The sequence below is a fragment of the Salvelinus fontinalis genome, chromosome 15, assembly GCF_029448725.1.
Source record: "Salvelinus fontinalis isolate EN_2023a chromosome 15, ASM2944872v1, whole genome shotgun sequence".
NCBI lineage: Eukaryota > Metazoa > Chordata > Actinopteri > Salmoniformes > Salmonidae > Salvelinus > Salvelinus fontinalis.
This window is the reverse complement of record NC_074679.1, coordinates 7,134,013-7,151,592: the sequence shown is the minus strand read 5'-3', so window position 1 is coordinate 7,151,592 and position 17,580 is coordinate 7,134,013. Positions and strand designations below refer to the sequence as shown.

At 40.8% G+C, this 17,580-nt stretch overlaps 1 protein-coding gene across 5 annotated transcripts in view; it reads right to left on the bottom strand.

The window, feature by feature from the left end:
• The window catches only part of LOC129811349 (doublecortin domain-containing protein 2B-like), a 30,379-nt gene extending 16,170 nt beyond the window's left edge, over nt 1-14,209 (bottom strand). For 2 of the 5 annotated variants that reach the window (XR_008752867.1, XM_055862582.1), the window contains exons 1-6: nt 13,068-14,209; nt 11,819-11,928; nt 8,369-11,398; nt 6,073-6,127; nt 440-510; nt 226-357 (exon numbers count right to left, since the gene is read on the bottom strand). Coding sequence is in view for 4 of the 5 variants with exons in the window: in XM_055862582.1 (XP_055718557.1) it covers nt 226-357; nt 440-510; nt 6,073-6,127; nt 8,369-8,652 (542 nt within the window). In the remaining variant the exon portion in view is untranslated. The remainder of the gene's footprint in view (nt 1-225; nt 358-439; nt 511-6,072; nt 6,128-8,368; nt 11,399-11,818; nt 11,929-13,067) is intronic. The other 3 variants (XM_055862581.1, XM_055862579.1, XM_055862580.1) reach the window with 3 other exon arrangements.
• Nucleotides 14,210-17,580: the final 3,371 nt, after the last annotated feature.

The window sequence follows — 17,580 nt, the reverse complement described above, 5'->3', positions numbered from 1 at the left end:
GCTGGGAATGCCGTCTCGGCCTGCAGCCTTGCGAGGGTTAACACGTTTAAATATTTTACACACATGCTGTGTGAAGGTGTGTGTGTGTGTCTGTGTCAGTGTGTGCGTATGTACAGTATATTTGCATGTGTGAGCGTGTGTGTGTGTGTGTGTCTGTGTCAGTGTGTGCGTATGTACAGTATATATGCATGTGTGAGCGTGTGTGTGTGTGTGTGTGTGTCTGACCTGCGCACTGCTCCAGTGCGTAAACTGGCCTTCTCTGTGACTAGACCGAGGATCTGATCCAGGTCGTGCTGCCAGGTCCTGGGAATTATGAAACGGAATGGCGAGCAGCGAAGATCTTCGTTGCGGAAAACACTGTAAAGGAACACGCAAATAAGTAGTGTGTTTCTATGTGTGTAGTATTTGAGAATGGGAGTGTGTTAACAGGGAAACTTACTGTATGATACAGGGTAGTGGAATATACTTTCTCCATTTTGCTGACACATTCGGTCTGTGAAGTAATCTTGCCTAGAAAAGACATTACAAAAGAATACTGCACTGTAGTTTTAGATAGATTTGTCGGTCAGAATCAAATACAAGAAAGAAATACCACTTCCTCTGATCAGTGAATGCCAAATTAAACCATGTGATGAAACATTGATATCAAGTGTGCCATTTGATATAATATACTAAAACAAAGTAAATTCCAATTGTATTAATTTCGGAACAGAACATCCACAGACATTTCACAATAAGCGGTTATGATCTATTATTATTACTATTATTATTATTATTACTATTATTATTATAGCTTGTCAGTCAGAGGGCTGTGTCCATAGCAACACACATCATCATCTTGGCTAAAAACATAACACATCTACAAAGACAGACTGAGTGCTCCACTTCATTGAACACCTAAACCATATATAGCCACTCCGTCCACAAAACTTCCCCTGACCTTTCTATTATGTCCAGAGTCTATTAAGTCAAGCCCTATTAAATCAAGCCCTATTACGTAAAGCCCTATTAAGTCAAGCCCTATGAAGTCAAGCCCTATTACGTCAAAGCGCTATTATGTCAAGCCCTATTAAAAAAAACTCAGGCCCTATTAAGTCAAGCCCTATTAAGTCAAGCCCTATTACGTCAAGCCCTATAAAAAAAAAACAAGCCCTATTAAGTCAAGCCCTATGAAGTCAAGCCCTATGAAGTCAAGCCCTATAAAGTCAAGCCCTATAAAGTCAAGCCCTATGAAGTCAAGCCCTATAAAGTCAAGCCCTATGAAGTCAAGCCCTATGAAGTCAAGCCCTATGAAGTCAAGCCCTATGAAGTCAAGCCCTATTAAGTCAAGCCCTATTAAGTCAAGCCCTATGAAGTCAAGCCCTATGAAGTCAAGCCCTATTAAGTCAAGCCCTATTAAGTCAAGCCCTATGAAGTCAAGCCCTATGAAGTCAAGCCCTATGAAATCAAGCCCTATGAAGTCAAGCCCTATGAAGTCAAGCCCTATGAAGTCAAGCCCTTTTAAGACAAGCCCTATTAAGTCAAGCCCTATAAAAAAAACTAAAGTCCTATGAAGTCAGGCCCTATGAAGTCAGGCCCTATGAATCACTTATTGTGTCTGACCACATAATATAACAATAAATCAATACTTCAAACAAAACCCAACCACAGCTAGAAAATACATGTTTCTATAATGTTTCCACTTTGAAGTGGCACTATTCAACTTTGTTTTTGTATTTAAACAGAGTGGTAGGCATGGGGCTGCCAGCAAAGGGCTGGGTAGGCTGGGAATCAGGCCTGCCCAGGCTTGTTCAGAGCCCTGATAACACAGGAGGAGGCCACTGTGTGGCTTAGTTCTCTAAACAGAGTCACCAAGCTAACAATTCTAGTGAGAGAGAATGTTTTTGACTTGTTACCTGTAGTGTTCCCCAGATGTTTGAGTGTCCAGTTTTCGGGTTAGTTATTAAGGGAACATTTTATGTATGTTAACAAAAACCTCCTGAGAACCAATTTAGCATGTTTTGACATTAGATAAATCTCACCTCTGTTAAAAGTACACTCAAGAAAAACAATTTTATTGATCAGAGTGATTCTGGAGTTAACATTAAAACAGGGTTATATGCCCCACCAACATTAGACAACTATACAAAAATCCCTAAAATGTCTGAAATAAGTCAGTCACATCAATGATGAGAGAATAGTCTGATTAAATAACTGACAACTGACACAGACGTGGCGCAGCAGGAAGATTGTAATACTGTGAACCAAGAGGTTGTGATTTCAAATCCAAGCGGCGGACATGTTGAATAATAACGACTGTAGAAATGAACATGCACAGTATAATCATGTTATGTCGAAGTGTGTCAAATATCTAAGTTGAAAACACTGTACGTTAAAATAATTGTTTGTGTGAGTGTCCCTAACCTTGCCAACAAAGAGCTGTGAATGGATCAGTGGTTCACCAATCAGAGTCACGATGGACTCGGCCACAGTATAAGGGGAGATGTGTATTGATTAAACCATTTTTGGAGAACGTTTCTTTGGAACCATCAGGCAACGTCCTGACGACTGAGTGGGGTGGGGGGTGAACATGCACAGGTAGCCCACTTTTTGTGATTTGTTTGATAATCGGATGAAAATATCATGACTGGTTCTGTTTATGCCACGTTAAAAGGTAATACATTTTTCCTGTTTATATGACGTCTTTATTATAATATTTTTTTTTGCACAAGCAAGTGTGTGTACTGGATAGAGACCCCCCCCACGTTCTGGGTAAGTTCAAATCAAATTTTATTGGTCACATACACATGGTTAGCAGATGTTAATGCGAGTGTTGCAAAGTTCTGTTTGAGGAAATGGTCTTCTGGAAACAGTCCTTTTTTTTATTTATTTTTTACATTTTTTAATTTAACCTTTATTTAACTAGGCAAGTCAGTTAAGAACAAATTCTTATTTATTCCTTGCACCTCACTAACACATTCCTATGAAAACTTTAGGTAATGACCCAATGAGACTCTCAAGCATGAAACACCCCAAGAACCTCACTGCCGATAGTCTACCGATAGATCGTTATCACCGTGGGAGGCTGCTCCTTCTCTTGCTAGAACAAAAGTGGTACCTGCTGTGTGCTGACCAATGATGTGTATAAAGCCTCGATGACTGACAGGGGGACGCTGTATTGAAGCCACCTCACAGACATCTAGGTACTCCTCTTCAATTGTAAAAAAGATTTTGGTCACTAAAGACCCTGGTTCGATCCCAGGCTGGCCACGACCGGGAGACCCATGAGGCGGCACACAATTGGCAGAGCGTCATCCGGGTTAAGGGAGGGTTTGGCCGGCTGGGACATGTCCCATTGCACTCTAGCGACTCCTTGTGGCGGGCCGGGCGCATGCACACTGACTTCGGTCGCCAGCTGGACGGTGTTTCCTCTGACACATTGGTGCGGCTGGCCTCCGGGTTAAGCAAGCAGTGAGTCAAGAAGCAGTGCGGCTTGGAGGGGTCGTGTTTCGGGAGGACGCATAGCTCTCGACCTTTGCCTCTCCTGAGTCGGTACGGGAGTTGCAGCGATGGGACAAGACTGTAACTACCAATTGGATATCATGAAATTTGGGAGAAAAGGAGCACATTTTTGGGGTGAATAATAATAATTGTTTGGAAGATATAGAAATGCATTTATTCATGTCAACATTCATTTTTGACATTTGTAATCTATCTGTAATTTTGTCCTTGAAACATTTAATTAAAATACTGTAGAATTACATTCATTCCTATGGAGGACTGCTCCTACTAGGGAGTGCCAATATGGCCAACCGGTGGCTTCAAAGCCTCTCAATGGCGATTACACAGCTTCAGAAATTCTGGGTTTGCATACGTCATTGGTGCTGACTAGGTAGCGTCGTAACTTGTAGAATCCCAATGCTCGTCAGTGGCCAACAACTTGATTTTGAGCCAATCAGACAGCACGAATCCCGACATGGAAGAGCCAACGACAAAAAGTAATAAATAGGGTTGTTTCTCGGTACATTCACAGATGAGCCAGTCACACTACATATTGAATGTTGGCTATATGGGATGGTAGCTAGCTACTGTATGTGCAGAGACGCAATGCACACAACACTAAATACTTCCTCCAAGCTAGCTAATCACTGTTCTAATTAAATAACAATGGATTAGCTAGTTTTCATAAAACGCCAGTCTGATGTTGTGCTAGCTAGCGAATATGCTAACGTTAGCTAACTAGCTAAACATTTGGCTATGGGCTGGCAGTATGGGATTATGGAGAGTGAATTAAATTGTTTCTTCATCATCTTGCTAGGTAGTTATCTAGCTGGGGGCATCTGGCTAGTATCAACAAGGGTGTTCTACAAAATAGCAACATTAGAGCAGATAGCTTGAAATCTAGACCATAAGCAATACACACAAATATTCATTGCCAAACAGCGCTACTGCCACCTTGTAGTTTGGAGTATTTTAACAAGGCTGACGACTTCCAAGGTCTTTGCTGTGTGAACACAGCAAGTAGCCTAGTGGTAAGAGCGGCAGGTAGCCTAGTGGTTAGAGCGTTGGGCCAGTAATCAAAAGGTTGCTGGATCGAATCCCTGAGCTGACAAGGTAAAAATCTGTCATTCTGCCCCTGAACAAGGCAGTTAACCCACTGTTCCCAGGTAGGCCGTCATTGTAAGTAAGAATTTGTTCTTAACTGTCTCGCCTAGTTTTAAAAAATCTATATATTTTTTTAAAGAGACAGAGTTTTGACACTGTACAGAGGTGCTAAGTACTGTCTGCAGTCGAACGTTTAACAATCCTACCGGGGTGTCTGAGTTTTTAAGGAAACGTTGTGAGAATGTTTGTTGTTAGCTGTAAAATCACTCTGTCTCTGCTAATATACAACACCATATAAGCGCACACCTACAGTACAGGCAGGGCACTCACACAATGGCAAAACAATATCTGTGCCAATCCAAGTGCCACACAATTGCCTTTCTACTGTTTCATATTAATGTTGATGGGTTAGTTGTGGTGGCCCTTCTGGTCCCAGTCAGACAATGGAGAATGATTGTTCACAGCTTTCCTGCAGTCAAACGACGAAATCACCATGTAGTGGCCTCATGGGTGGAATATTATTCATGTTTTTCATAATTTCCAAATGAACACCTTATTTTTCCCGCTGAAAATCCTGTGTTTCTATGTCAAACGGTTTTGTTATCTTTCAGTCAACTGTGATGTATAGTGTAATATTGGTATGCGAACTCAAAATGTTATACATTTCAAATCTATATCTGACATAGTGCAGATGTCTTCTTTTTTCTAAGCTCATAACCATGTGTGTGAGGTGTATACTTTCTTTTCAAAGTAGATTTGTTTTAAGACTTCCCTGACCCTGATTTAGCCCACCGCTGTAAAAGGTAGGACTATGATATTGCTCTGAATCACTACACGCTCCACAGCTGAAAATGAAATACATGAATCTCTATCCATCCAGCCAGCCATTTGGGCTGAATACAAAGCAAGCACTTTCCATTGTGCGAACGGCTATTGAGATGCTGCGCTTGAAATGGGTTTATATGTGTCCATGATCTCATTAACACAAGATCTATCTTCCTTATATGAATGTATCCGATGATGAACAAGAGATCTATTGAAATGGGCCAAGAATGATCCGAGACACTGGAAGACTGAATACGGTACAGAACATTGATTTGTTATTGATGTGTGGTCTACATGCTGTGAGTTTGTGTTGGTGCTGAGGACCATTATTTACAGATGACATGTATCCAAAAATCAATACTATGCTATTGCTTTGGTCTATCATGCTTTGGTCTACCACAGTGTCCGGTATTATGACATGCAAAGCACATTCAAAACCAAATTTAAACACAATGAATATGAAGTGTGGTCAAATAAATAATAAATTATGACCATTGCTCAGTGGAAGAAAATCTGTTCTCTGTTACAACTGGTACCAGTTCAGATCTACCTGATTTTGAGGGTGTGCGTGTGTCAGCATGACCTACCCCAGATAGGCTAGGTTAGATTAATGAGTAACGGACTGTAGCGCTGACAGAGACAGAAAACCATATTGAAGCTTACCCGAGCTCCTTCTCCCATGGGTACAGGCTGCTTCTTCAGCCCTGACTTCAAATAACTGCATGACAGAAAAAAAACAATAGACATGATAAAGGTTCACATGACATCCTCAGTGAGACACAGCTTAACACATGACTGTATTACTGACTGTATAACCGGCAGTATTACTGACTGTAGTATTGTATGTATTACTGACTGTATAACCGGCTGTATTACTGACTGTAGTATTGTATGTATTACTGACTGTATAACCGGCAGTATTACTGACTGTAGTATTGTATGTATTACTGACTGTATAACCGGCTGTATTACTGACTGTATTACTGACTGTATTACTGACTGTATTGTATGCATTACTGCCTGTATTACTGTATGTTTTACTGTCTGTATTACTGTATGTTTTACTGACTGTATTACTGACTGTATTATTGTATGCATTACTGCCTGTATTACTGTATGTTTTACTGACTGTATAACCGGCTGTATTATTGTATGTATTACTGACTGTATTACTGCATGTTTTACTGACTGTATTACTGACTGTATTACTGACTGTATTGTATGCATTACTGCCTGTATTACTGTATGTTTTACTGTCTGTTTTACTGACTGTTTTACTGCCTGTTTTACTGACTGTATTATTGTATGTTTTACTGACTGTATTACTGCCTGTATTACTGTATGTATTACTGACTGTATTACTGACTGTATTACTGTATGTTTTACTGTCTGTATTACTGACCGTATTACTGACTGTATTATTGTATAAATTACTGACTGTATTACTGTAAGTTTTACTGACTGTATTACTGTCTGTATTACTGTCTGTTTTACTGTCTGTAGTACTGCCTGTTTTACTGTATGTATTACTGACTGTATTATTGTATGCATTACTGCCTGTATTACTGTATGTTTTACTGTCTGTAGTACTGCCTGTTTTACTGTATGTTTTACTGGCTGTATTATTGTATGTATTACTGTCTGTATTACTGACTGTATAACCGGCTGTATTACTGACTATTACTGACTGTATTATTGTATGTATTACTGACTGTATTACTCCCTGCATTACTGTATGTTTTACTGACTGTATTATTGTATGCATTACTGCCTGTATTATTGTATGCATTACTGTCTGTAGTACTGTCTGTTTTACTGTATGTATTACTGACTGTATTATTGTATGTTTTACTGACTGTATTATTGTATGCATTACTGCCTGTATTACTGACTGTATAACCGGCTGTATTACTGACTATTACTGACTGTATTATTGTATGTATTACTGACTGTATTACTCCCTGCATTACTGTATGTTTTACTGCCTGTATTTTTGTATGCATTACTGCCTGTATTACTGTATGTTTTACTGTCTGTATTACTGCCTGTATTACTGTATGTTTTAATGCCTGTATTACTGACTGTTTTACTGTATGTTTTACTGACTGTATTACTGCCTGTTTTACTGAATGTATTATTGTATGTTTTACTGACTGTATTACTGCCTGTATTACTGTATGTTTTACTGCCTGTTTTACTGACTGTATTATTGTATGTTTTACTGACTGTATTACTGCCTGTATTACTGTATGTATTACTGACTGTATTACTGTATGTTTTACTGCCTGTTTTACTGACTGTATTATTTTATACATTACTGACTGTATTATTGTATGCATTACTGACTGTATTACTGTATGTATTTATATAATGGTTACTATCTACATTTATCTACTGCACACAGCGATAAACGTTAAAGAAAACATTTGAATAACATCATATCTAGACATTTACACAAACGTACAGTACATGGTAGACCTGTATACATAGGACCTTATCTGGACCAACTGCCTGGGAGCAAAGCCAGAGAACAACTTAAAAGTACCTTAAAGGGAAATTCCGCCACTTTTCAACCTCATATTCATTAACTCCATCACTGTACCAGTGTCTATGTGAAAATGGTGTGTTTCTATGATATATGGTTAAAAAGATGAGAAGGTCCTAAAAAATAGTGATCTGTGATATGATAGGGTAGGATTAAAAGTAGAAAAACTGTGATTTTTTTTGCCCGTTTCTAACCAGAGGGAGGGTATTTTCTTGCTACTCACATCACCGCGAATCTCATAGTGTTAGAAAATCACTGTTTTAAAAATGTTTTACATGTTGATGATGTCATCACGTTTTCACTTATGTAGACACTGGCATTGTGCTGGAGATAATGAAAATGTCGAAAAATTGGTGGAATTGCCCTTTAATTGCCCTTTCTAATCTAGACAATTCTGCCTGATAGTCTACTCACTCAAGCTTCTTGAACCTCTCGAAGCCTGCAGCCACGTACTGGGCCCCGGTCTGGAGGTCATGCAGCTCCCTGACCCGGTGACCCTGCCGGGGGGTGTACAGGGTCCTCACGGCCAGCGGCGCCTGAATGCAGTGGGTCACGTCATTGAGAAATGCCTCCATGGTGGACACCTGTCGATGGTTGACTACAAACCTCCTGCCGGAGTAGAAGGGGTCCCCGTTCCTGTAGACCATCACACTCTTGACCGGAGGCAGGAGGAGGGTTGCTGACCCACAGGAAGCCATTTTTCCAGATACTCTGTCTGCCGTCTCTGGTCCCTGTCTGCCGTCTCTGGTCCCTGTCTGCCGTCTCCAGTCCCTGTCTGCTCTGGGTACTACCACTACCACTCAAACCTGTTCTAATTAATCTGTTGTTGTGTTCTGTTTGGTGGTCTCTCACAGCTCTGGACTGTCACGTTCTCTCTCTCTCCCTCTCTCTCACACACACACACTACTCTCTGGCGGCCGAGAGTATTTCCTGGTAGCCATGGCAGCAGAGCCAGCAATGACTGGCTTTGTGGGCTAAACCATTAGCAGCAACGAACGACAACAAAAGAGAGACAGAGGATGCAAGTGTAGTACGCTGAATAAATAAGACAAACCATAAAACTCATCTTTATATATTTTTTAAAAACTATTCGAAAACCTGTTGAATTCACAACATGTGTAGCCTAATGGCTGCTAGTTCTGTAGTATTTACAGTAAAATCTCAGGGATAACCCTTCTACGATAGAAGTTAATGCTCTGGGAGGGGACAAGAAGGTCTAGGAATACCATTTCCATACATCCATTTCAAACAGTCTCCCTTGACCTTGTATGGGCTGTCAGGAAAGCACATGAAGCTTTTGTGTTTATTTTGATACCCACATAGACAGGACCAGTATGTTGCATACTATAATATGAACTTGTTTTAATGATTGTGTTGAGTGTGTGCTCTCAATGTGAAACATTTGTGTGAATCACCTGAGATAAACTGGCTATGGCAGGGAGTTCCCTTGAATCTTTCCCATAACTTCTTTGAAAACAAGATTATCATGGTTAAATGCAGTTATGCAGACAACAATTGTAGTGACGTAAAGGAACATCACATGTACTGTAGCAACGGTAGTAACAACAGTATTAGTAGTAAAACCAGCAAATTTAGTCAATGGATACTTACAAAAATAAACATTATTAAATTGATATTTAATTTGACAGTGTGTATTTGACAAGTGTATTTGACAACGTACCAACCGTTTGAGCTAAACAAAAGGTACCAATTGCATAGCTACATCGGCAACATTTCAAACTAGATGTGGAGTGAGCTTACGGTAAGTTCATATTAACTCTATTACACTCACCCCTTCTAAACTCGCTACCCCGGCCGTTGAGCTGAGCCCAGCTGCCGATCCGGGCCACAGGCACCACTGTAACGGGGTTCAGTGTGCTGCTAACAGATTCATTTCCTCTACTCCCCAACTGCCCCATACCAGCCTCAAATCAGTGATTCTCTGCTTCGAAACACATGTGGCTGCCCTCCTGGACAACATACTGACTGTTTGAGATATACAAAAGGTAGGGGAGAGTGGGGTATGTTGAGACGTTTTTTTTTTTACATTCAGCATCACTACCTCAAGGGAAATATGTACCAAAGATATCTACATACATTTCAGGATGTTGTGTATCCCTGGAAATATGTAAACATAACAGTTTTGAAAACATAGCTTGTGCAAAAAATGTGGTCTCTTGGTATAATCTACGGGGTAAATTGAGCAAAGGGACAGGGTAAGTTGATATGCCTTGTGGTAAATGGGTGATGGTGTCCTGTGACAGTGGGTGATGCTGAAGGTGGGTCAAAGTTTAATTCATGAAATGGGGTGTGGTGTATTGTATATCTTAAATGCATGCTTACATTCAGATATAGATCTCTCTGTTCAATATCACTTACCCTTCCAGCTCTTAACCAGTTGTTCGGGACAGGGATGTTGTTTCGCTGTGCTAATTCGTAAGCAACTGGTCCGCGAGATTCTTTATATGTTTATCAAGCTCAGACTCCATTTCATCAGATGAGACCTTGTGTTCCTCTGCTACTCTGTCATAGCCACTCTTCCACACAGATACATTTTTGTTTTCTTTTTCGTTAATGTCCCTCTTCAGTGTCATTCTGTCAATTTATACATCCCTTGCTGCTGCTCGAATGGACTTCTTCCCTTCTCTCACTTCCTTGGCTTCTCTCTCAAGAACCTCAAGAAGGGCTAGAACCCGGCTTGTTTTATGTTTGTATACATGGGACACGATGATGTCTGCTCTGTAACAATAAAAATCTGTAGTTCATATGCATGACACATTGCAAAAATACTATACATGTTATGCATAAACTGACAAAATGAAATCATAATTTGTATGGGGTATGGTGGCCATTGTCTCAACTTACTCAAGGACAAACATTTTGACTATATTAGCCCACACAGCTACAAGGATGCTCGTTCATTCTAGTTTTAGGACCTTTTATTGTAGCTTATAGAGAACCCAACTGATGTACAAAACTATTTTTAAATTATCTACTTTGGTTTCGATGAATGCATCATGAAACCTATAATTCAATCAATTAATTTGACTTGGTGAAAATCTGGTGAAAATCGGTCTAAATTACTTACCACTTTTTCCATGTGGTTTCTTCCTTCACAGACTCCATGAAATTATGACCTCTTTCTAAATATTTGGTTACATGATTAATACTGTGTATGGTTTCCTAGAAACAGGGGTGGCTTTGGTTCAACTTACCCCACTCTCCCCTACTAATTGGATAGCTTCATCAGCTCCATTTCAAACTAGCTGTGGACTACACTTATGGTACGTTCTTAACTCAATTACATAATTTCAAACAAAGTAAAGGGATTTATCCAAACAGGGAAAAAGTCAGTATGAGAAATGAATGTCCAGTTTAGAGCAAAAGCCTCTCCTTGGTCTTCTGCAATTAGGAAATATTCAGTCTCTCTTTCAGTGACAGGTACTGTAGAAGAGAGAGAGAGAAAACAAGAGAGGAAGAGAGAGAGAGAGAAAGAAAGTATGTCATTGTTTCCTTTGTATTCAATATTTATCTTCTCCTTCCTGAATGAAAATGATGCTGAAGCCACAGCATCTCCATGGCCAGACTACACCACTGCTGGGAACATGGGAGAAGGCAGATACATTGAGAAGCAACTCATTAACTTACATAACTTAAAAACAATGAGCATAAATTCAATAAAAACAAGGATCAGAGAGAGAGAGAGAAAGAGAGAGACATCTCTCAAACATTTGGGTCCCCCCCCCCCCCCCCACACACACACACACACACACACACACACACACACACACACACACACACACACACACACACACACACACACACACACACACACACACACACACACACACACACAAACTTTACCTTTCTGAAAATGGCTGTATTATAGCTCACATCTAAACCCAGACTGCTCCTGGCTTCTCCTGTCTGGTGCCTCTTTCACTTGTTTTTTTTGGTGAAGATGTGCCATCCTGCTGGTAGAGTACAATAACATTGGTTAGAGACACCAACTGAGCAGAAATGACTAGCGGAACTCATGGTCTTCGGGAGAAGGGCAAACCCTACTTACAAAGTCTTTGAAATGAGGTATGGGAATAATATTCCCCTTCCAATCTAAATGGTTCACGTCTTCGTCGATATCTCTCACACTGTCTTCAAACTTCAAACAGTTGATCTCTTATCTCACTAAATATTCACGAGTGTGTGCCTGTGGGATCAAGTATCTCCTGACCCCTCCTGTCTCAGCCTCCAGTATTTATGCTGCAGTAGTTTATGTGTCGGGGGGCTAGGGTCAGTCTGTTATATCTGGAGTACTTCTCCTGTCTTATCCGGTGTCCTTTGTGAATTTAAGTATGCTCTCTCTAATTCTCTCTTTCTTTCTCTCTCTCTCAGAGGACCTGAGCCCTAGGACCATGCCTCAGGACTACCTGGCATGATGACTCCTTGCTGTCCCCAGTCCACCTGGCCGTGCTGCTGCTCCAGTTTCAACTGTTCTGCCTGCGGCTATGGAACCCTGACCTGTTCACTGTGATTACTATTATTTGACCATGCTGGTCATTTATGAACATTTTGGCCATGTTCTGTTATAATCTCCACCCGGCAGAGCCAGAAGAGGACTGGCCACCCCTCATAGCCTGGTTCCTCTCTAGGTTTCTTCCTAGGTTTTGGCCTTTCTAGGGAGTTTTTCCTAGCCACCGTGCTTCTACACCTGCATTGCTTGCTGTTTGGGGTTTTAGGCTGGGTTTCTGTACAGCACTTCGAGATATTAGCTGATGTACGAAGGGCTATATAAAAAATAAACTTGAAACTTGATGAATAATCATATTTGTCTTGGTAAAATGTATTTTATAACACAAGGAAGTTACATTTCATCATCAATGCGCGTTTTCACCCATTGAGCAGTGGGTGGACACCACTGACACCACCCCCTCCCCACACAGTCCCTGCTGGCAACGCTAACTAACAACAGTAGTTTTGAAGCTGCTTTACAGCAATATGCACAGCACAGCACAGCAAGACAACACATACGATAAGCAGAGGAACAACATTTTTGGAAACGTTGTGATTTATCTAGCTATCTGGTTAAACATCTAGCTTAGCTAGCTGCTTTTACCTGAAAACGTGTGAACGTCAACGTTTGCCATTTGAGTCCCTTCATTGCCATGGTAACATAGCAACATTTGCGGGAAATGAACCAACTTTTTCTTTCTTTTCTATTGTCCCAGCCCACATTTACTGAAAAACAAAAGTCCCTAGTGAAATTTGTAAAAACTATTAAAAGTTGGAAATGCGTCTGTATTAGCAAGACATGAAAACCTAAATGTTTTTCATAAACTATTTAAAGCCATTATCAGGCCTACCTGCGACCACGGAAGTACTTATTTATATATTTAATCGTTTACAATTTTCGTAATGCCACCGCACGTCTTCTTGCTAGAAATCAATACCACAAGTGAAAATGAGTGGTACAAACCAAATGACTTGGGGTGCATTAGTACCGCAAAAGGTTAGTCAAAAACGAATAATGTAAGTTTGTTGGGCTGGCGAAAAACAACCTCAAACCGCAGCGCAGCATTCACAGGCAAGAGTCAGAGGGTGAATTACATAACTTTGCCACCCCCTATGCACCGTAACTCACTGCGGGGTGAATTTGGTCAGGGCTCCACAGCTGACAGTGAGCTGAGACATATTGAGGAAGCTGCTGCTGATGAAGATCATTATGTTGTAATGGTAGTTCCTGTTTATGAGGCTGATAAGTAAGCTATGGACAACAACATATACCAAATATTGAGAACACTAATAGCATCACAGGGACAACCTCAAGTAGAACAACATATTACAATGACTTCCCAAGCCTTGACAGCTCCTCAGCAAAGGTAACATATACTAATTTGAGTGTCCCGAATTTACGTTTACTATGTTATGTCTAGTCTATAAAACTAGGCTGAGTTGACAGGTAAATTGCAACACATGTATCTTAAGTGTTTGAACAGGGCCAAGGTAAGGATATAAGACATGTTTGAACAGGGCCGAGGTAAGGATATAAGACATGTTTGAACAGGGTCTTCTCTGACATTTCCATTCCTTGTCCACCACGGAGTGCTCAGTCACTGCAGAGGTGGGCACTATGGAGGTCCAGGCACATCTTCTTCCTCACTCCTCAGGTGTTGGTGAACGACCTGTCTCGAGACACCTGCCCCACGCTGCTGGTCAAGTGTGTGGAGATTGACGAGGCTAGGGAATCACGCCTATTGCCAGGTATCTGTCCTAGCACCAGTGGAGCCTGATGGGAGGAGCTATAGGAGGACGGGCTCATTGTAATGGCTGGAATGGAATTAATGGAACGAAGTCAAACATGTTGTTTCCATGAATTCCAATTCTGCCTTTACAATGAGCCCATACCCGTATAGCTCCTCCCACCAGCCTCCACTGCTATGGTCTTATATATTTTTCCTGCTTCTTTGCAGAATGTTGACCCGAAGTCATACAAAATTGTGTGTTTCTCTAACTCCAACGATTAACCCACAGATAAAAGGTGAAACCTAGTTAGTTTTTAGTTATCTTTGATGAATTTCTCCTGGGTTGGTACGCTTGTATTAAAGGAACCCTGCATTAAAAGGAGTGGCCTCCCTTTTGACCCTGGGACATGTGACATTTGTTTTGGTATGCCTCCATCTTGTGGCTGAGATTTGTCATTGCAGGGTGTTTAAAAAATATATCTTCGCTACTTGGAAGTACGTTTTCCCTCTATGTGATACATATGACTTACTTCATTATAATTAATTAATTCTAAAGATATAACATATGCATCCCAGGGTGCACTGGACACTCTTACTGAAAGTTGTGGCTGCTTCGCCTTTGTGCTGCTGCCATGTTGTGTTGCTACCATGTTGTCATTTGGTGTTGCTAGCATGCTGTGATGTCATGTGTTGCTGCCATGCTATGTTGTTGTCTTAGGTCTCTCTTTATGTAGTATTGTGGTGTCCCTCTTGTCGTGATGTGTTTTGTCATATATTTTTTATCCCAGCCCCCGTCCCTGCAAGAGGCCTTTTGGTAGGCCATCATTGTAAATAAGAATTTGTTCTTCACTGACTTGCCTAGTTAAATAAATTAAAATAATTGCTTGTCAGTGCAAATGAGTTCATGGTGCACTGAGTGCTCACTCATTAGAGACTAATCCCAGGACTGGAGGCCTCTGTACTGTAGCACCCATCTCACTATTCTGTCTCAACTGGCTGGAGTAGTGGAATGCTGTGGCTCTAGAGCAAAGGCCCAATCCAGCAACTACAAGTGTCTTATAAAATCCGCGATGTGGAGAACTTGGCTGGATTCACGGAATCCAGACATTAAAACATAATTCAACAATATTAAAACAATGTTGTATTGAAATCAACTAAATGTATTGAATTTATTCAAATGTATTAATTTGTCCAAGATTATCATAAGACATTAACAAAATGCATCAGTGGTTCGTATTGCCGGTGCTTGTGCGTTTTGTGTAGCAGTTAGCGATTATACTAATAATGCTAATCGTCTTCTGGTAGATGGAGGTTTTTCTCGGTTAAATGCTAACTACAAGCGTAGCCTACCTGGCAGAATGATATCATGATTATTTGCAACAATCAATACATCAATCAATGATATCATGATTATTTGCATAAATTCAGTGGCGATTTGTTTAGCTAGCTCTGCAATCACGTTTGCTTCAGAAATGCCACTAACCAAACAAGTGTTTGACTGGTGCACAGTTTAATTAAAGGGTATCTACAACCAAAAATTACAATGTTTGATTTTTCACAGACCTCAAAAGTGGTCTCCCGATGTGGTTCAAGCATTGTGGACTTAGAATGTCCAATTTGGTTGTTTTTTCAGTAAAAAAAAAAATAGTGGGATTTCGAGTGAAACCTTAAACTAAAATGGAGAAAATGCTATAGGGCTATAAACTACTCCTCAACCACTGTCAACAGCCGTCAAGCCACTGGAGCTGAAGTGACTGGTTGCTAGGGGAATCAGATAAATTAATTCTCAGATAGCCAGGAGGACACTGGACCCTTGTGGTGCTGCTGAACAACATGCCCTAGTTAGTGCACCAACTCTAGTCTGATGTGCTGAATTTCTTAACACCCTGACCAAACCGGCCACGCAAGTGCATGCGCCATCATGCGCATGTTGATTTTGTCCATTTACATTTACATTTAAGTCATTTAGCAGACGCTCTTATCCAGAGCGACTTACAAATTGGAGCGACTTACAAGTCCATCTACACCAGATGTGATCATGACACGCAGGTTGAAATACCAAAACCAACTATGAATCAATTATATTCATTCAATTAAATACTTAGGTGTTTGGCTAGACTGTAAACTCTCCTTCCAGACTCATATTAAACATCTCCAATCCAAAATCAAATCTAGAATCGGCTTTCTATTTCGCAACAAAGCCTCCTTCACTCACGCCGCCAAACTTACCATAGTAAAACTGACTATCCTACCGATCCTCGACGATGTCATCTACAAAATAGCTTCCAATACTCAGCAAACTGGATGCAGTCTATCACAGTGCCATCCGTTTTGTTACCAAATCACATTATACCACCCACCACTGCTACCTGTATGCTCTAGTCGGCTGGCCCTCTCCACATATTCGTCGCCAGACCCACTGGCACCAGGTCATCTATAAGTCTACGCTAGGTAAGCTCTGCTTTATCTCAGTTCACTGGTCACGATAACAACACCCACCTGTAGCACACGTTCCAGCAGGTATATCTCACTGATCATCCCCAAAGCCAACACCTAATTTGGCCGCCTTTCCTTCCAGTTCTCTGCTGCCAGTGACTGGAACGAATTGCAAAAATCGCTGAAGTTGGAGACTTTTATTTCTCTCACCAACTTTAAACATCATCTATCTGAGCAGCTAACTGGTCGCTGCAGCTGTACATAGTCCATCTGTAAATAGCCCACCCAATCTACCTACCTCATCCCCATACTGTTTTTATTTTATTTACTTTTCTGCTCTTTTGCACACCACTATCTCTACTTGCACATCATCATCTGCTCATTTATCACTCCAGTGTAAATCTGCTAAATTGTAATTATTCGCTCCTATGGCCTATGTATTGCCTACCTCCTCATGCCTTTTGCACACACTGTATATAGACTTTCTTTATTTTCTACTGTGTCATTGACTTGTTTATTGTGTTATTGGCTTGTTTATTCCATGTGTAACTCTGTGTTGTTGTCTGTGTCACACTGCTTTGCTTTATCTTCGAAACACACATGAAACCTTCAATGGACATTTAGCTAGCTAGCTAAGTTTGACTTGGGAGATGAACATTGGGTTGTTATTTAACCTGACACGCCTATGGTCCAGTGGAGGCTGGTGGGAGGTATTATACGACGGCCTCATTGTAATGGCTGAAATGGAATATATGGAACAGAGTCAAACATGTTGTTTCCATATGTTTGATACCGTTACATTTATTCCATTCCAGCCATTACAATGAGCCTGTCCTCATATAGCTCCTCCCACCAGCCTCCACTGCTATGGTCTTATATATTTTACCTGGTTCTTTGCAGAATGTTGACCCGAAGTCATACAAAATTGTGTTTCTCTACTCCAACGATTAA